The sequence below is a fragment of the Lissotriton helveticus genome, chromosome 10 (assembly GCF_964261635.1).
Source record: "Lissotriton helveticus chromosome 10, aLisHel1.1, whole genome shotgun sequence".
NCBI classification, from domain to species: Eukaryota; Metazoa; Chordata; class Amphibia; order Caudata; family Salamandridae; genus Lissotriton; species Lissotriton helveticus.
This window is the reverse complement of record NC_136071.1, coordinates 84,291,509-84,312,912: the sequence shown is the minus strand read 5'-3', so window position 1 is coordinate 84,312,912 and position 21,404 is coordinate 84,291,509. Positions and strand designations below refer to the sequence as shown.

The 21,404-nt window shown below is 45.0% G+C and overlaps 1 protein-coding gene and 1 long non-coding RNA gene across 3 annotated transcripts in view; both read right to left on the bottom strand.

Moving 5' to 3' along the window:
* Positions 1–1,882: 1,882 nt before the first annotated feature.
* On the bottom strand, positions 1,883–9,597 carry LOC144785925 (uncharacterized). The gene is made up of 2 exons (XR_013602058.1): positions 3,323–9,597; positions 1,883–3,089 (listed from the first exon to the last, which is right to left on the bottom strand). It is a non-coding gene; the product is annotated as an uncharacterized LOC144785925 (long non-coding RNA).
* Positions 9,598–11,617: 2,020 nt separating this feature from the next.
* Positions 11,618–21,404, bottom strand: part of ERN2 (endoplasmic reticulum to nucleus signaling 2) — a 174,725-nt gene continuing 164,938 nt past the window's right edge. Inside the window, exons 21-22 of one of the 2 annotated variants that reach the window (XM_078664795.1) lie at positions 14,166–14,233; positions 11,618–13,683 (exon numbers count right to left, since the gene is read on the bottom strand). In XM_078664795.1, the coding sequence (XP_078520921.1) occupies positions 13,492–13,683; positions 14,166–14,233 (260 nt within the window). In that variant the 3' untranslated portion in view covers positions 11,618–13,491. The remainder of the gene's footprint in view (positions 13,684–14,165; positions 14,234–21,404) is intronic. The other variant, XM_078664796.1, reaches the window with a different exon arrangement.

The window sequence follows — 21,404 nt, the reverse complement described above, 5'->3', positions numbered from 1 at the left end:
GCTTCCTTTTTTCCATAATTTATGCAGCACTCTAAGCCTGAAATGGTATTGCCGGTTTAGAAAACCCTGGAGATGAAGATTTTAAATTAGTTATTTTATATAACAATATTTCTTTTGGGGAGTTCTTTTAAGTCCCTTTCGCCATTGTTTTCTATTGTAATGTGTTGCAGCACCTGGTATTGCCATGAGTGATGCTGGACTTACTCAAAGGGGGAGTACATTTACTAGAGTTCTGTGACCCTTTTAGCAGTAGATCTTAATGGGCTTACACTTTTGTGGGTGGGTGTTTTTATTACAATCCCCTCCCATTTAGTAGTAAATAGTCTCCATTTTCCAGGCACTCCCCAGGTTTTTCCCACATTTACTACTGAAATATACCAATATGTGGAGATTTCGGCATAGAAAAGAGAGGAGCGGTGACAGCAGGGATCTCACGTAGGTTTGTGAACAGCATTTTGTAATATGCAAGTAGTGCTACTATATGTATTACAAAATGAAGATTGTGAATAGGTTTTCTCTGTCGTAGATGTAATAACCTATCACATAATACACCAAAACATGTCTGGAAGTTATTTCTTCCCGATTACTGTAAAAGTTAAAACTGAATGCAAAAACTGACACAATACCATTTGTAAGAAATGGTTACTTGTAATGCTGTTACTCCATTGTAGGAATATTCGTTGAAGTCCTAAACGTTAAAGACCACGTAACGTTCCATATCAATATATATGTTCATGTATCAATAGAGAGGTTGTCCAGATGCTATGGAACACACTCCAAAAGTACCTCACAGGCAGGATTCTCTAAATCTTAGGCTACCTGTAGTACCAAAAAACCCTTCTCAAAATGACAATTTATCACGTATAACACAAACATGTCTAAGTAATGCAGAAAACTTCAGCCTGACGGGATTACAAAATAAGAGTTGAAAAGTAACCTATTCCTTTATGACCTTCCACTCCTCATGATGCTTTGCACTGGAAGTGCCTTATGTTTTTTTATTCCTTTCTTTCCCTGGCTCAAGAGAGTGGGATCCACAAACACACTGGGCGTTATTTTCTGAGGATTTTTTTTTTATAACAAATCTTTTTTTATTCCACGCGTTTGCATCTGACAAGGTTAGTTAAAAAATTATGTGCCTTTTGCGCCAGCATTAACCTATCGGAATGCCTTTCCTATTTGCCCATGCTGTAGGAGAAAGAAGGCTGCCACACACCCACACCAAGCACCTACTATGCTTACTATCCATTTCATGAAGGTATGTGACTTTTTGCAAAGAACATTTCAAATAGGACTCTTAAGGACAGAGAAGGAGTAAAACTTGGGGTCAATTTCTGAATTTAAAGGTGAAGTAGATCTCTATTGATAAGAAGTGTATTTACTGCAGGCCAACATACAGTACATAATTGTGCTAATGTTATGCCCCTCAATGAAGATCCTACAATACCAGCAATCACAGAATGAGGCATCAGTGTTCAGAGAACATCCTCCTGATTATGGCCGAAGGTCGTCAACAGACGTTTTCATGTTGGAGAAGCTAGGAGAGATATAGTTGGAGATGCATCATCCTTAAGGTGTCAAGATCCCATAACTTCACCCTGTAAGCCTTGAGCTGGTTCTAAATCCTGGAGGAGAAATCCTATGTGTTTCAGAGAAGATAACCTGTATTCTGTCCTGAAATTAAATGTGTGTAGATGAGCCTAGTCATAAAACCAGTCTTCAAAATCCAGCTGGGACATGGATTGTCAAGAATAATGCTGAAAATGCAGAAAGCATTACTTGGGTCATCAATGTACATTGGATTCTTTCTGTTCCCTGAATCTCCTGGAGAGTCATGCTGGCAATATTCAAATCATTTGTTACTCTACCACACAATGCTGCATGGGTTTTTTCCTTGTTTTTATTTTCACATTTTTCTACAAAACATTAATAAAAAGTAAAAATAATGTAATTATTTAATTTACAAATTTGGTTTCTGATTTCCTGAGGAAAGATTTGCAGACAATCTCACCCATAAGCCGTACACATTAAAAAGGCAAAATACATTACACAAGCTTTAAAAATTACAACTTCACAAAAGCTATATTCCACAGAAAACCTGCACCCACCCCCATGCCCCCTGAAGCCCAATTGGTGTGCTTCTTCATTAGTAGGCCTCCAGGTTCTGCACTCATGTTAAGAACCTGCTTTCAGAGTGATCAATGTATGGCTTCCCAATGAAATGACAAGGGCACATTTAACTTTCACTCCAATTGTTTGAATTACATTTTTCTTTTTAAAGAAGAGGAAAACACTATGTCAAAACCAAGAGTGCTCAAGACCAGTAGTTTGCCCCAAATTGCAGATAGTATCAAACAACCAGATCATAGGCACCTGGCTAATCATACATATATGCTGTGGTTCACTAACTTCTCATTTAACATACTTGTTTCAAACTTATGAACAAAAGAGATTTAATCAACACAAACAGGTTTAAGAGATGTACAATAACCACTACAAATAATGCACTGAAGCCAACCTATAGATCCACTGTTTACTCCACACAGCAGTGAAGCGAAAAGAGAAAAAGGTACTTGGTGTTCCAGGTGATCACACGTTAGACAGCCAATAGATAAACAGTGCAAGTGTGCATGTACAATACCAAATGACAATCTTGAAGATCAAGCAACATATGTCAGTATAAATCATATTGCTGCAACCCTCAATCAGCCTAAATACAGTCTGTTTTTCTGTCAACAACGTTTCAGCCATGGTAATAATAGGCAAGGTCATCATCAGAACAGAATTATTTAGGGATACCTGAAAAATGAAAAAAGACTGTTGGAAGTTTATCAAAACGGGAAAGGGACCCAATATAGGCCTGCTTAAGTAAGAGTAAACTTACTAATTGTTTTGAGGCTCCATCTCAAGATTGTTTACACAGGTACTGTTTACCTACTACTATTCCAAATCGCAGAGCGAGACAGCATGCAAACTGCCTCTTTGATGCAACTTGAACTTTAGTTGTCCATGTGCAGAAGAGGGCATGAAGAATGTAAAAGGGAGAGGTGGGGGTGGAAAAGGCTTGGCACAAGAATGAGAGTTTTGACCTTTTTTTTTTCTCTCAGAGTTTTATATAGCGTGAACTAGACCCGAACCGAATCAGGTATCAGAGCGCTTTACATAGCACCAGTTACGTTACATGAGGAGGGACACACATTAATTTTAGGCACAGGGAGATTAAGCGATTTGCCCAGAATCACAGGAGGTTTTGGCGTCGTTACCGAGACTCGAACCCAGATCCTCAGGTCCGAGGTCGAGCGCCCTGGCCGTTAGGCCAGACTTGGTGGGCATGAGATGTTGCATGACAATATGTGAGCGACAATAGCTGCTGCTATTGTGGAGAGCATGATTCTTTCAGTGTGGTTAAAGCCACTGGATGGCATCTTGTATACTGATCAACAAGGTGTGTTTATGTAGTTGAAGCTGAGACAGGATTAGTGGACTTTCAGCAGCATTTTCTTATAAAGCTTGAGTACTTGGGCGCCTAAAGATCCCGATAAGGATGTTTTGTGCGCCTAACAAATGTAAATAATAATAATAATAGTAGTCCACCACATTATACAAGGAAGGCAGATGCACATTTTACCTAAGCCTTGCTGAACAATATTTTTGGCTCCATAGTTAGGGTTTTGGTAGCTGTTCGGCTGTTGTAAGTTTGAAATGACCAGGAATTTTTTCAAGCATAAAGCTAAAGGGGGCAGACTAGTCAGGACAGATATCTTATTCAATATAGGGACCTCTGAAATCTTAAATTGTGGGTCGATTTTCACTGCTACTACCTTCCAGCACTCCCTACATATATGTCTACATAGGAGTACCATTCTGGTAGACAAACAGAATAGGAAATGAGTAAGGAAAACAGAGTGGATAAATAGGGAGCAAGTCACGACAAATTTGTGAGGCACTCATGTTTCCCTTCTGCTATGCTGAGTTGTTCTGACCAATTCCGCTACTGGGAAGGATATCCAGGCATATGGAGTAACAAGGAGATGAAGGTCAAAGAGAACATAATTTAAACTGTGGTGACATGTTCTGTGTACCAAGACTCTCAGTGACTGCTGACAAGGCATTCTGAGGTTGTGGTTAGATATTTGATACTGGAGAATTGTAAAGGCGAAATGGACCGTTTCAAACATTTGGCCCAACTCCCTGCTGTGTTGTAGCAGCTATTGCCACAACGAGTACGTTGATAAGTGTATTAAGATTTTCTTTGAAGACTTTGTACAGATGGATTTCGATTACTTTTCCTACCTAAAATAATATGCTTTAAGAGGCAGGGCTGTGGCAGGGAATTCTTGGAGCAAATTCCTTACTTTTAGCAACATTTTCTTATATGTCGATACTCTATATAACTGCAGTCTACTCGCCTTAAAGAATTCCCCTGGTGCACAGACTAAATCTGGAGATTTTTTGCAGCACTGCTCCCACACACATCTTCATGCAGCTTGGTGTCTCCATACCATCTCAGAAATGACGGAGAGGTGCTGCATATAATTGCCTCACCTGTGCGCTGTCAGTTTTTTGCCTCTTGCGTTTAGCACCCTGAGACACAGAGCGTGAACAGTTGTTAGTTACAGTGTGTTGTGTACTATCTTGGGACCTTTCAGGAGTTAAAGAGAGGCCATTCCTCAGAACAGGAAGTTTGGAAAGCATTAAGGAATCTGCAGTTAGATAGATTATCCACTAGAAAAAGTGTTACTAAAGGTAATTAACTAGTACTTTGATAGATACTTTTAACTGCAGATTCATCACCTCATAATAGATACCACCTCAGTATCTCCACAAGATGGAGTTTCTGTGAAGTGGACTCCGACCAAAAAGTCTTGCAGAACCTAATGGGCAAAATGTCCTTTCCACCAGCCAGACATGGCTGTCATGTGCTTTGTGAATGTGTGCGTCGACACCTGGCAGATACAAGGTCAGGCACTCGTTGCGCCAATGCAGTAGTACCAGCCTTGGCACTGGTGGAATCTGCTCTCAGACCTTCTGGGGGCTGTGTCTTGGCCACTGCATAGGAGATCTTAATGCGAAGGAATATCATCTCGGCACGGTCCTCTTCAGCACAGCCTTCCCTTTCTCTGTTCCAGAGAACCTTCCAGAAAGCAGATAATCCACTCTGATACTTAGTGTGATCTATGTAAAAGTTTAAAGCTCTGTTGGGATCCACCGATGGAGCCACTCCTCCTCTTTTGAGAGAGAAGGGAGAACAAAGACCACTAGTAGGGTGATGGATTGCCCAGCGTGGAAGGGATCCACAACTTTTAGAAGGCTACCCGAGTCCTCAGCACCAATTTGACTGGGAAAGAGGTGTTGTAGGGCAGTTGCACTGAAAGTGCCTGTAGTTCATGCACATGACGAGCTGGCATAATCACAATTAGTAAGACAATCTTTAACGTCGGGAGACAGGGGGGGAAGCTACGAATTGGCTTGAACAGTGTACACATAAGGCATGTCGACCAAGCTAAGGTTCCACTGTGGTTTCACAAATGACTTGAGCAGGTAACGTGTGTCAAACCTTTAATAAATCTCATCACAACAGGTGATTTGAACAAGGATAGTTGGTCCAGCAAACATAGGAAGACCGAAGAAGCAGACAAATAACTTTTTACAGTGCCCACAGCAGGGTTTGCTGGCATGAAGACAAAATAAATGGGACATCCGATCACTTTTCTTGTATAGGTTCTGTGTCCCAGGCACCGCACTAGATTACAAATTTCTCCCAGCACCCAGCGTAAATAGATTTTGTGAAGTGGTGTGTAGCATTGAGGATCGCATCTACCGTCTCATTCAGAAATTCGAACAGTCCATTGCTGACACTTAGTCTTGATTCTATAAGACCTTCTAACTCATTCACCTCATAAACCCGGAGGCCTTCCAACTTCAGTTACCCGTGAATTGGAAGATTCACCCAGTTTTTCACTCTTCTGAACTGAACCTTTGTCGTGTGAATCCTTTTCAACACCTGTTTTCTTTGCCTCAGTCCATTTTTAGTGAACAATGTACCAGAGTTTAAAATTCAGGAGATCTGTGATTCTCAAATCTTTAGGAACAGGCTTCCATTTCTGATTCATTAGAAAGGGACGGTCAGTGCAGATTTCAAAGTGTTCACAGGCTCACATCAAACAGATGTCTCTACGCAGAGTAGGCCATCTTCATTGCGACCTTTGACCCTGTCCTCAGGTAGGTCGCCCCCCCCAGCCGCCACACGGTCCTCCTGTGACGCTACCCCCGCTGAGTACTGCCGCCTCGCTCTTGCCGCTGCCTGCGTCTGTGACTGTGTAAGCCCTTTGTCTCCTCTGGTTACGAATCCCTGTTTGGATTATTTGCCCGTTTATACTGTTTTTGCCACTGTTGTGCCCTTTGTGCCCCCTTCCCCCGTTTTTCTTCTGTATCCTTTCCCCCAGTTCTGCCCGCTGTTACGCTTTCCCGCCACTGCGCCCCTGCCCCCCGCTGTCCCATTCGCTGCCCCGCTCCAGCCTCCCAGCTGCTCCTCCCTCCCACAACCCCTCATAAGGAGGCCGCCCGTCCGCGCCTGGACCGCGCCCAGCGCCAGAACCCCTGGCCCCAGCCGTTGCCAGGGCAGCCGACTGAGGTCCGACACCGCCACCCTCACCGCACTCAACACAGGACGACCTGCCGCCTGCCACCGAGCCACTCCGAAGGGCACCCACGGACCCTTCACCTGCCAAGCATGCAAATTCACCTGCCTCCGAACCTGCACCCGGCCCACCGAACACAGCAACGACAACAACAACCACCTCAAGTGCATCCTCCTCAACACCCGCTCCGTCCACAAACATGCCGTCGAACTCTGGGAACTCCTTGATACAACAGCACCAGACGTCGCCTTCCTCACGGAAACCTGGATGAACGCCTCCTCGGCCCCCGACATCACCATAGCCATCCCGGACGGCTACAAAATCACCCGGAAGGACCGCGTCAACAAAACTGGAGGAGGAATCGCCATCATCTACAGGAACACCATCAGCGTCACAACCAACGCCGAAGACACACTCACCGCCGCCGAACACCTTCACTTCCAGATTCACACCGACCCTCAGACCACACTCAGAGGAACGCTCATCTACAGACCCCCGGGCCCACGGACACAATTCAGCGAAACCATCGCCGACTTCATCAGCCCGCACGCCCTAGCCTCACCAGAGTACATCCTCCTAGGGGACCTAAACTTCCACCTGGAGAAAGACAACACCACCATCCTGCTCGCCAACCTCGCCAACCTCGGACTCAAGCAACTGGTGAACACCCCCACCCACTACGTCGGCCACACGCTCGACCCCATCTTCTCTGCCAGCAGCCACTTTGCCTTCAGCCACTCCACCGGACTACACTGGACCGACCACAGCTGCATCCACTTCACCTTCACATCCCACCACCACATGCTACAGATCCCCCGCAGATGCTGGAGCAAAGTCACCACAGACCAGCTGACCACATCGCTGAGCCAGAACCCACCTGCCGACACCAACGACGCAGCAGACAATCTCGCACAGTGGATCACCAACTGCGCCGACGACCTCGCCCCACTGAAGAAACCCCCAGGCAAAACTAGCAACAGAAAAACCTCATGGTTCACAGACGCCCTCAAAATCGCAAAGAAAACATGCCGAACCCTCGAAAAAGCTTGGCGCCACAAACGGACATCAGAGAACATGACTGCCCTCAAGAGCGCCACCCGCGAATACCACCAGATAATCCGCACCACCAAAAGGACATCGTTCAAAAAGCGGCTGGGCAACAACTCCCACAACAGTAAGGAACTCTTCAGCATCGTCAAAGATCTCTCCAACCCCAGCGCTAGCAACAACGACATCACACCGTCGCAAGACCTCTGCAACTCCCTCGCCGCATTCTTCCACCGCAAGATCGCAGACATACACGACAGCTTCGGACCCCAGACTCTGCCTCCAGCCACCAAACCAACGACCCTCACCACCAGCCTCAGCGCATGGACGCCCATCAGCACGGAAGACACCACCCGCGTCATGAGCACCGTCCACTCCGGCTCCCCCTCCGACCCATGCTCTCATCATATCTTCAACAAAGCCGACACCATCATCGCACCCCACCTCCGGAACATCATTAACAGCTCCTTCACGTCAGCCACCTTCCCTGGAAGCTGGAAACACGCAGAAATCAACGCCCTTCTGAGGAAACCAACAGCGGACCTCAAAGACCTCAAGAACTTTTGCCCCATCTCTCTTCTCCCCTTCCTGGCTAAAGTTATTGAGAAGACCGTCAATAACCAGCTGACTGCATTCCTCGAAGCAAACAACTCGCTCGACCCATCCCAGTCCGGATTCCAAGCCAACCACAGCACCGAGACTGCCCTCATCGCAGCCACCGATGACATCAGGACCCTGATGGACAACGGAGAGACAGCCGCTCTCATCCTCCTGGACCTCTCAGCAGCCTTTGACACCGTCTGCCACCGCACCCTAATAACCCGCATCTACAACACTGGGATCCAAGGAAAGGCCCTGGACTGGACTGGATCACATTGTTCCTCTCCGACAGAACCCAGAGAGTCCGCCTCCCTCCCTTCCACTCCGAGGCCACCAAGATCATCTGCGGCGTACCCCAGGGCTCCTCACTCAGCCCAACCCTCTTCAATATCTACATGAGCCCCCTTGGAATAGCACAGTCTAATTCCCGATGAGGAGGCAAAGACAATTTGTCAGCCTTCTCAAATAAATCAGCCAATTCCTGCTACTGGACTGGTACCCTTTGAAGAAGATTCATCATTCCAGGATCTGAACCACCAACTGAGCCAAATACTTTGGGAACCCAATAATTATTCGAGGAATAGCAGTGCTGATGACAGAATTGGGAGTAGAAAGATACTGTTCTCACTTTCCAGTTGATATAAGAATTATGATGAACAGCCATGGAATCGGAGTAGACCAACATGATTAGGTGAAGAATGAGGTCAGATTCCTGATGTTTACCAAAGATTAGTCTTCAGGGATGCATCATTTCATTGAATGGGCCAGATGTTAAGGGAGTATAGTTTACCGTCTAAACCTGTTCTGGGACGGACTCCTTCTGAACTTGAGAAATGTTCCTTTCTTTAGCTCAGTTCTTGTCTAAATATAGACCACTGGCATCAGACTCAAGAAGCTGCAAGACGTTTGTTGTATTTTCCTCGGGTAAACTTACCAGTACTGGCAAAATAAAAAGCTGAACATAGGAATCTCCAGAGGTTCCAACAAAGGGGATTTCAGGTGTTCCTATCGATCTCTCCTTCACATGGTGTTTCCCAAAGGTCTTTGAAGACTAACATGGCAAGGATGGATTAGATGCTCGGAAGAACTGCAGAACATACATAACCAACCTGGAACTGGTCAAGTAAATTAGTATACAAAAGGAGAAAGTAGACTGGATAAAGAGGCAATAGGAATAATGGGAAGAACTGAAGCAAGGAAAAAGGATGTAGAACTGGCAACAAAGGAAAAACCAGAGAGGCTTTGGAGTGAGGAAACATTGCAATGACTACTCAACTGTTGGAATTAAATGTGTAGTCCATTTCCTCCCTTTAAATAGACATAGACAGGTAGCGATGGAAAGTCATGTGGATGATCCATATAGGCTTGGGAAAGAGTGAAAATAAATGATGGCATCCATCTTGGATTACAACGTTTATTTCCTTCGCAGAACTCCTATCAGAGGAATTCTGGTAAGGAGCATCAGAGGGAAACATTGCGGGAAGGAACTGCACCAGCGGGCTGGCTGCAGAGAGGTAAGTGAAGGCAGAAAAGGAAACAGCCTGCCAGCGTTGAAGTATAGAGAGGACCACGTCCCATCTGAGGCAAGGTTTGGAGAGACAGGAGTGGCACAACACTTACTAAAGGACTTTAAGCATGAAGTGGGATGGTCATGGGGGCTAGGCTTTCGAATTGGAGCAGATGCCGGATTCACTGAAAGGCCATGGCTTGTTTTCGGTGACAACTTCACATCCAGGCCTCGAACCACCTTTAGGTGTCCCGAGTCCAGACACCAAAAACCCACCTTGTGTGGGTCCGTGACAGACATTTGCTCCCTGCAGAAATGCCGCAATTTGAATCTTGTCTTTTTTGGTGGCAACACTATTAGCACACTGTGAAAAAGTCTGGATGTTGTCAGACTTCGATAAATTAGGAAGCAGAGTTCCGGATCAAGTTGAAAGAAGTAGGAATAAAAGGAACTGATGTCAACGCGCAGGAGTGGTGCTTATATTCATCTCAGCTGTCAGTTCTGGGGCGGTATGGATCCAATGCGGAGCAGCACCAAACAGGAAGTTCAGAAAAGAAATTCTGAAATATTCCAATATTTCAGCATCCACCCAGTACAAGGGGAACTATTTCTCTAGAGCAGCATGCCATGTTCTCATAACACAAATATGTGCTGCTCTCCTGTGCTGCCATCAGAGCTGCACAAGCTGTGAAGTCCTTGGTCAATTCACACCAAAGATAGTTCCTCCCACTGCTTGAAGTAATGATGTGAAGGAAGGGATACAGGGATGGGTGACATGACTGGAAGGTTTAAAGCAAACACAGTTGTACAAGTTCAACAAGAGAAACCTGAAATTGTGACTTGGGATTTCTCCACCCAAGATTACAGATTCAGCAGGTATCAGTATTTACGGAATGTGGGATTTCCTCAATATTTCGGGTCAAACCTTAAACGTGTCCTTAGCAATGGGACATTAACAGGCAAATTGGAATTAGTTCACTTGATACGCAGAGTAATTCTCCATAAAATTTAATCAGATTTCAGTTGGAGAAATGTCCTGGTGGGAATCACCGGGAGTGCTAAATTAGCATATCTCTTGTAATGTCAATTTGGAAGGTAACTCCTCTTGCTGGCCCATTCGGGAATGCCCCCCTACTTCAAATGAAGGCCTTACAGCAAATTACATCAGATTTGAATCCAGTAGGATCACATGCCAATTATTAAAACATGCTAACTTAATTTCGAATGGACATTATATCAACTCATTTGGTGAAATTAAGAATTGTTTGAACCAGTAACTTAGTTTGAACTATTTACCTGCATGACATTTATTTCAAACCAAACTAAATAGGTAATTCTGAAATTACTGTAGGAACGGTGGGGAGTGACTCAAGCGAGTCAGGGAAATGACTGAAGGGGTTGCAGGATCTAGGGACAGAGGGGGGAGATGGGAAGTGCCTGGAAAATTGGTGAAATGGCTCAAGGGATGCGGATGATGTGTTCTTTGACAGGATTCTGACAAGGATTTATTTAAAATGAAAGGAGATTTCTTGCTGTGAATTATACATGGCAGCTTTTCCACCTGTGGTCTGCTCCCTTTCTGATCAACTATAATCTATGATTGGATCACATTTTGATTTCTAAAATAATATAATGCTAAATGCTTTTCAAGCACCTCTCAGGCTGTATAGTTTCATTTGTTTTGAATTTAAAACTTTTAAAAAAAATAACACCCACCTGCACACATAGGATTTCAATATTAATGCTTCGGAAAACACTACAACATTTGTGACCCTCTCTTTATGCTGCCTGCACTCTCTACTACAGAACCATGTCTAAAAGTGCCTCTTGTGCAGGACCCAAGGTCCATATCTGTGTAAATGGGCAGGGTCTTTTGATCCCTTCCTGCCAGCCCCTGGTTTCCACTGCAGACCAAGACCTAGGGATATCATTCCACTGACTCCCATTTTTACACCAGACCAAGCCAGAGGCTACTGACATTATTCAAATGACCGTCCCAGCATCTCTATGTCAGGGCATTCCATGACACCCCAGCCCCAAATTTCAACAGCTGGCCTAGCTATGGGATAGAGTAACCCTACTGCAAGGCATAGCCTGGTGATATCATTCTAATGAACTTAGCCCAATCGCTACAACAGGCAATGGCCTGATGAAATTATTCCTATGACCCTCTCCATTCTCAGGGGCAAACCAGGACCTTGTGACATTGTTCCAATAAACCTGTCATCTCTACAGCCGGGAGGCAGGGCCTTAGGGTATCATTCCAATAACCCCCATCCATCTCTACAGTAGGACAAGCCAGCACGTTGTGATATTGTTCCAATGAACCCCTGCCCCATTATTACGACAAGGCCTCATGACAGTCCCACTACCCTTCCCCATCCCTACCATGGGGCCTTATAATATTGTTCCATAAAAACTCACATCACTGCGGCTGAGGCAGACAGGCCTGCAATATCATTCTAATGACACCACCCATCTCTGTGATAGGGCAGCATCTCAAAGTACCTTTTAATGTAATGCATGATCTCTACTGCAGAGCAGGGTCTCCAAACATCATCCAAATTATCTTCCCCCATGCCTGTCTCTAAGGTACGGAAGGCCAACAAAATACCATGCCAAAGATTTGCCAATCTCTTATGCTGGGTAGAACCGTGGGCTATTATTTCAGTGATCTTTCATCTCTTACACCCCATCTCTATGACTGGACAGAACCCCTGAATATTACTGGAATTAAGCCCTCATTTCTATGACCGGGCAGGACTTGGAATACGATTCCAGTGAGCCCTGAGCACACGTCTATGACCCGGTGGGGACCTGGAATACCTTTTCTATCAAATCCTCCCCATTTTTGCAAGAAAATACATTTTACCGCTACCCCGTTTCTGTGGCAGAGTGGGACATCGGATACCCTTTAAGCAAGCCCTCTGTCTCTATTCTTGTGAAGGTCCATGTCTCTGCATACTCTTTAACAGTGGATTATCCAATTTAACATTAGGTAGCAGAAAAGCAGCTTTCTAGATGCAATTCATGTGCAAGCTCATTGATTTGTAGTGCAAGAATAGAACTTTCTTGTCTGACACAAGGCTAGATGTGCAGAATCCATTCCCATGTAGACGTACCAGTTTCATATGCACAGTCAGACCTCCTCTGTCTCTGGTGCTGAGCCAGTGCCTCACCACTCTAGTCAGGACTCCCCATTCCTAGTGCAAAAGCCATGACTTCTGCATCTACAGTGTTACACCAGGCCTTTCCCTCCTCTAGTGCAGAGGCTGTTCTTCTTTGTCTTTGGTGCTCTACCATTTCACTTCTATTTTTAGCATTGGGCTAGGTCTTTGCATCTCTCATGAAGTGTCACATCGTTTCCATCTTTGGAGCAGAGACCAAACCCATCTCAAGTGCAGTTTCAAATCCTTCACTTTACACACTCCATATCTCTAGGCTTCAGTCCATGGCCAGGCTCCCTGGATCTCACCACTCAGCAGTTTTCACACTGTCTAGTGAATGATCAGATCTACTGACCATATCGCTTTGAAGTGTCCACAGTCTCTAGTTACTGGGAGATCTCCAGATGCTGTTGCTGTGCTGTGTAGAGCAGTCACAGGGTCCTGCTGCTTTGAATCCTTGCCAGACCATATAGCAGGGCCAGTACCTTTTCCATTGGCATGTGACCTCTACCAACTACCCTATGGATGTTCATCTGCTTGGCTTCCTTGTGTCTTGGTAGTAATAGGAGTGGAAAATCCTCTCTGTGGCACAGATCCTCATCGCCCTGTATGTGTGCAGAAGTAAATGTGGAAAGCGGGAGGTAAAATACTGGATGAACTGTTCCGGCAGCTCTCCTAGAGTCTCCTGCACATCTGGCGGAAGTTCCTGGTAGTGATGTTTCTGAGCAACAAAAACAATGAAAAGGTGTTAGTATGAGTGTAGAAACACAGGGCCTGTTTTAGATCTTGACGGACGAGTTACTCCATCCCAGCGGTGATGGATAACCCGTCCGCGGAAATATATATTCCATAGGATATAGTGGGATTTATATTTCCGCGGGTGGGGTATCTGTCCCCGTTATGATGGGCTAACACTCCCACCAAGATCTAAATCTGGCACAAAGTCTTCACCAATGGAGCATAGCAAGGGATGCAAAGAGGTGATGGGATCCACTCACACCATTAGAGATGATTAAATAGTGACACTCGGGGGGTATTTGAAGAGAGATGTAAGCGAAGTGATAGATGCATCGTTCTGACAGCTGTAAGGGCACGCATGACAAGAGAGTCCTTATGGGGGAGAGTTCAGTGAGACAGGAGAAGAGTAATTCCTTCTATGACATGGGAAACATGGAGTGAAACCTCTGGAAAAGTAAAGCGTACCTTATTCCTCATGGCTCTGAGAAGGTCTCGGACAGAGTTCCCTCTGTAAGATCGAAATCTTCTTAGGTCTAAAATCATTAAAACAAATAATTGTAAATAAATTGGGAAATGTCCTCCTCAGACAGTTTTCTTATTGCAAAGATCACATATACGTACATCTGAGGCTCAGAAAACAGGTACAGGAACTGAGGAGTCAAGTCTGCTTGTACCATCCTCTCGGTTTCTGTTCTACAACAGTCAGAACCTGTTTTTCAGCACTACTCCTCTCATTAGTCAACTCTGTTGACATGAATGACTTTCCACTCCTCACACATACTTTTCACCCTTTCTTTACCCTATATCTCTCTAGGGGTTATGGTTATTGTTTCAATTCAAGTCAAGAACTTTATTCGGCAAGTAAAAACTGGCATACAAATAAAAGCAATTCAAGCACATATCATGATAAAACCCTTTAAGATGTCATCACATAAGAATCCTATACCCTCAACAGAATCTAGCACAATACATTTCCTTAGGTGGATAGCTTTTAAAATAAATAGGGCACACTTAAACACACAAATTGATGGTTTAATGTAAGCAGAAATGTCAGTGCATCATTTAAGCTTCTAGTATTCTGCTTAATACAAAGAGGATTCAAATATTGACATTGCAGCTCCTTATAAAACTTACTAAATAAAATAAAGTGCTGTGTGCTTTGCTTACTCATTCCATCATAGGGACAAGGTGTTTTGTCAGGGGTATTGACATTCATCTTCGGAAATGCAACCAATTGGTGCACCATACCACTTCTAAATCTATTTAGGACATACCGGTATTGGCTGTTTTTAACACAAATCAAATACTCCTGACACCCCTCCCTTCGCTCCAAGGACATGCACATAGCAACCATTGTGTTCTTTGACTCTACACCAAGTCGAGATTCAGACCTATAAAGACTGAAAGTAGCTTTAAAGTGACTCTTAGTTAATGCTAATACCTGTGCTGGCTCCTCCCCCTTCCTTAGTTGGATCTTGCAGGACGCTGGTGATCCGAGACGACAGCTTGGACGGTGGTTCATTGACCACGCGGGCAAATATTATTTGTGACATCATTTTTGACATTGAAATCGTGCCGAGGGAAATATTCAAAATATTCACAATTGAAGATAGAAATTCAACATATATCAATTAAGGTTAATACCTGCCTTGGTATGAGATACACATGTTTTCCTAATGGATATTGATATGCAAATGGATTAAAAATAGCCAGGAAATCATAACTCAGAAGGATTTCGGATTAATATCATCTAGCGTCTGGGAAATAATTTAGCCCTGAAGAAGTTCCGGTTACGGAACGAAACGCGTTGGCTGGTGTTTGTATGGACTAATAAAGGAACATTGAATTCCACATATCTATCCAACAGCATTTATGATTCAGCGTCTATATGAATGTGGCCTAACGAGTTAATACTCTCCAACGAATTAATGGACATTTAATTTTATAGCGGTGCTCTTTCATCTATAAAAAATATATGCACATAGCAACCATTGTGTTCTTTGACTCTACACCAAGTCGAGATTCAGACCTATAAAGACTGAAAGTAGCTTTAAAGTGACTCTTAGTTAATGCTAATACCTGTGCTGGCTCCTCCCCCACTGTCAAATGGAACACAGACTTAAACATAGAAACTATATAGGCCAGCCATGGAATGCGAAAGGCATAACTACATTTTAGACAATCAAGTTGAATCAGTTTGGTAAAGCTAGTTTGTTCTTTTATCCAGATGGATAACCAGCGCAACAATGGTTTCATTAACAGAAGATTCTCCAGATAAAAAAAACCACCACTTTATGCACAATTAGGGATGGGGCTGATGCAGGCAAACACAGCAGCCGTTTTAAAAGGGTGTTTTGTCGATTTGAAGAGATTTGCTTGAGTGTACCCCAAAGACTAGCCACAAATGTAGCAGCAGGTAATATTTAAGCCTTGTAAATCTCAATCGTTTCGTAAATGGGGCGCTGACCCAGTTTAGATGAAAAATTAAATATCCCCTCACAATTCCTGCTCATTATCAGTTTAGCATTTGTAATCTGTGGCGCCCATATGCCATTACTGTAAACTGGACACCGAGATAGCAAAATGTATTCACTCTGTTGATTAGGGAGCCTTCGATATAGAAGGGCCTACATTTATTTGGTTGTTTTCTGCATATCACTGTAAAAGTCTTCGATTTGTTGATTATTATTTTTTGGATGATATATATTCCCCGGAGGCTGCAATACATTTCTGCAATCCATTTGGGGTCCTAGAGACTAATACGGCATCATCGGTGGATAACAATACCAGAATAGTCAGGGTGGACCATAGGATATATTGATTAACTAGGTCAAATGTACTGCTAAGATCTACAAAGCAGAGGTACAGAGACCCCGGCTTGCCACGAGTATATTTCTCTATTAACAGGTCTAAATTGACGCATTGTTCCGTTGTTCTCCTCCTGAACCCATATTGGGCTGGAGAAAGAATAGAATTTTCCCAAGCCTATAATTCATCCAGCCTCTCTAACAAAACCCTGCCCATCAATTTTACATGGAAGGGAAATGGGCAAGTAGCATTTAGGATGTGATTGTCACCTTTTTAGGTCGAGGGACCTATAAGCTGCGCAAAGCGCAGCTTCCGGTCCGGAGATCTTATGTTTTGGAGTAGGGCAGTTTAAACCCGCCTCTCTGCTCCGTTCGCTTCCATTGGCTGGCTTCCTAAACGGAGGCCAGCCATTGGAAGAGAAGGGAGTCACTCCAAACAAGCCCCGTCTCTTTCGGATTCGGGGGCGTAAGTTTTGCTGTTCTTTAGCTCGTGACGTCGTCCGTCACTCAGGACAGCAAAACACGCCCCCGAATCCGAAATTTTCGTAAGCTTTGTGGCCGCCATTGTTGCCCAGCCGGCGCCGAGTACGGTGATGCAGATTGCACATGATCCGGCACAAACGGCAGGTGGGGCTTCCGCCCAGCGCCTCGGAGCCCAGCTGCAGTCTTTTCCGCCCACACGCCATGCAAGGAGAAGCAAATTGCTCCTGCCGCTTCCTTGCACACACGCTGTTCTGATTCAGAGGCTATCGGCTCCTGCCGCTTTTCCACCCACAAGCGGTGCAAGGAAAAGCACACGGCTCCTGCGCTTTTCTGCACACACGCTGTGTTGAACACAAGGCCCATAGCTCCCGCCACTGCCGAAGGGTCCCAGCACTGGAAAACCGCCGAGACTCCAAAGCAAAACCTCTGATGTCTCTCGCACTGCAGTGGAGCCCAGCCGGGGGTAGAGCCTCCGAAAAACAGCCAGCCCTCAAGGTCCACACTACGTGCAGAGGATCCGGCGCTCCCCCTGCCCACACATTGCCAAGGCTGTATCTCTAGCAGCCAGTCTGGGGACCCCTGCTGGTGCACGCTCCCGTGCTCTCCCCGCTGCTCCCCAGCGTGCAGATGCCATCCAAGATACGATCTCCGTCCACCGCAGTTTCCTCGGTGACGACGAAAACAAGAGCCGCTTCCTCTGCTCTGGCGCGGACACGGGCAGTCAGGTAAGTTTTCTTTAAATGTATTCTTTAACCCCCCGCGTGAGTCCCCCTATCCCCCCGCCCCGCCCGCGCGAGTATTATGTGTGTGAAATTAAGTCCTTCAGATAGTTAATCTGGGACAAGAAGATGGGAAGTGGATAGCATTACCCTGGAAGACCTGTTCCGTTAAATCATGTGACATGGAAGACTGATGCACAGCAATTTAGGTACATGGTTATTTGTGTCAGAAAGTAATCGGGGTCATAGAAACAATCTGTTTGCATTGAACATGTATGCATGCTGAGTTTATACAGAAGCAACCTGGGGCGAGAGGGAGGAGTATGGGGTGCCTATCGTGCTTATTTTGTGTATTGATTGAGGTGTAAACCTTTGCTGCACTTGGCCATTCACAATCTACTGTTGGAGATTTACGTATATTTGGATTGCAATATAACCCAGCTGGTCATTAGTTGCATTAATATGTAATTGATCGCTAATCTCGAGCTGTTTTAACTCGGACAGTTACGTGCTGATTACTTCACTGTAACCCTCAAACTTTCACCTTATGTCCGTGGTATTCATTTATAGTATTTGTCAGTCATGACTGACATGACTGTACTTGGATATAGAGGGACATTTTTGAAATATTTCTTATCTCGCCAAAGAGTATAATCTTCCTAGTACTTTTTGTGCTTTGCCTTCTAATATTGACTTTTGTGATCCGCAGTTTGGTGTGGGATTGTCCTATGATAAGGAGATTTTCGTGACTGGTGGTTATGGAGATAACCAATGTTTTTTCATGTTATGTCATTTTCGGGCTCCTACGCACAACCCGCAAGATCCTCCCCCTACTGCCACCCAACTCTAGGAAACTACTCATCCAGGGACTGGTATTGTCCCGCCTGGACTACAGTAATATGGTCTACCTAGGAGCCCCTGAGGCCACCCTAACAAAACTTCAGCGGACACAGAACGCAGCGGCACGCCTGCTCACCAACCTCCCCTCCAGAGTGTCCGCCAAGCCGGCCCTCAAAGCTCTGCACTGGCTCCCTGTGCGCCAAAGAGTGCAATTCAAAGCGATGTGCACAACACATAAACTGATCAACGGTACTGGCCCCGAGATTCTCAGAAAAATTATTACCCCCTACACAACAACCAGATCTCTTCGATCTCAGAATGAGAACCTGGCCAACATACCTAGATTTAAAAAGACCCGCACAGGAGGACGGCAATTCTCCGTACAGGCGGCTGCCGGATGGAACGCCCTTCCACGGACCCTCAGACTAGAACCTGACTACCTGGCTTTCCGCAAGAAACTTAAAACACACCTCTTCCCTAAATAGTGTCCCCATACGAGCACCTCTCCCCCCCCCTTTCCCCTCGACAGGATTGCAAATTCACAGCGCGGGGATACCCTTGGGTCACCAGGCGCTTTAGAAATCGCTATTAAATTAAATTAAATTAAAATTTCTACTGTTTATAAAGCCAGTGTTTAGGCGTCCGGCACCAACGACTCATCTTTTAAATTCTGAATCATCCTTTCAATATCTGCTTATTATTACTACTACTAGATTTGCTCCCTGCGTAGAGGCTGTGTTTTTGACCTCTCAAACATCATTATCCAAATAGGGATGATGGAGGTGGTGGGGCAGACATACATGGCCAAAACTGCCGTTCATATGTACATGAGTCGAAGCCTCTTTCTAGGAATGAAAATAGCTGTTTAAGATAGTTTGTTGATTTAATCTTCAACCCTCAGTAAATAATCTGTTCATGAATTACACGTGATTTTCTAAATTGGTTATTGCCGGTTAGATCCTTTATTTTCTGACATAGTCTCTACTATGCTATCTGAGGGATTTTCTCTTAAGACAAATTTATGTAAACATAGGCTTCTGTTGTTGCAGAATTCATGCTTGAGCCCTTATGCACATAACAATTATGGGCATGTCTTCCGTTGTCCAAAGGAAATATTGTTACTGTTAGTCCCCTTTAAAAATGCACACACTTCAGTTCCTGAAACCGGTTTATTATATTGGGAAAATAATATTGTTGGTATTATGTTTTTGTATGGACAGTGCATGTGTTTTTCTGGCATGCAGATTGTTGTGTGCTGGTCTGCAGTGCTTTATATTAGGTCTGTCGTCCTAATTGTGACAAAAAGGTAGTGGTGAATATTTTTTTCATCTAGTATACTTCAAAGAATTGTAATTTCACTACTGTGTAATTATAAATGACTATTATCCCCATATATTCATGCCCGGATGTTTACGATCTGTGTATTACGATTCAATTGTGGGATCCTTCAGCTCATGTGATTAGGTGTGCGAAATGTTACGTTTCTCCTCTGTGTCATCAGTGTAAGGACCCTTTAATTCAGTAACTTTTAATTTTTGTCTTCTTTAATGTAATGTATTTAAACATGTATCCTAAGAATGAAAATGTTTTTATGACCTGACTTGTCATGTGCTTTTGTTACAAAAACAAACCCAGTCTGTGTTCCTTGCACGGTTTTCCAGTTCAGGAAGAGGTAATGACACCTGCCTGTTAATTTTTGAGAGACTTCCTGACGCCTTGTGGGCTACATGTAGTGCAACTGTTTTCGGAGTCCTGTTGCAGGAATTTGTGCCAAGAAGCATGCCTGTAGGTGGCACCAGCAACCTGTCTTTAAAAGTTGTGCTTCAACCTTAAAACATAAAAAAAGTGATGCCATAAATGCACAGTACAAAGCCGGCGAAATAAATGTGGTGCTTCACTTCCGAAAAAATATCTAATTTCTTTAGAGGGCTTCGTACTATTCAAAATTGCTTTTACAATGGAAGTTTTGATGTTACTTTTTAAGTCTCGCTCGAGAACTATTGCTGCCGAGTTGCCTGTGAAGGGAGACAGAGCGGTGCACGAGCCTACCAGGGTCTGTGGACGCGCTTACGCAGGCCAGCTGAAGGCACGCACACACACACACACACACGCGCGCAGGCACACACACGCGCGCAGGCACACACACGCGCGCAGGCACACACACGCGCGCAGGCACACACACACACACAGGCACACACACACACGCAGGCACACACACACGCGCAGGCACACACACACGCACAGGCACACACACACGCACAGGCACACACACACGCGCAGACACACACACACACGCGCGCAGACACACACACACGCGCAGACACACACACACACACATACACACACGTGCCAAGCCCCATTTACCGCATCAGCTGCCTCAGCCGCCACTCCGGACTTCTGCTGCCACCGGTCCCCTGGGTCATCCACTCCGTGGGCTCGGGCTTCTCGCAAAGACGGAAGTCCCGCCCCACGACAGCCGTGAGCGTGCACATCCCGAAACCGGAAGTTCGGGAGCGTGCACGTTCACGGCTTGTTTAACTCACACTTATCAACGCAGCAACTTTAGCTCAACCTTGGGGCTCAGATGCTGCTTGGGTTTCTGTATCCAAATGCAGCAGGAGATGTTTCGAAAGCTTGCTGCTGCAGATCGAGTGAGTCACTTCAAAAATAGATTATTTTACTTTTCTACGTTTCCTTGTCCTTTCCTTGTGGGCCCAGGCAGCGCCTAGGAATGACCAAACAGCAGCTTTTGCTACTGTAAGCCTTTTTGCTTCGAGGGCTGATTTAACCGCATGCGTGCGGCCGTTTTTCCCGTGGTATGCGGCAATTTGCGAATTACCGCGTTACATGACGAG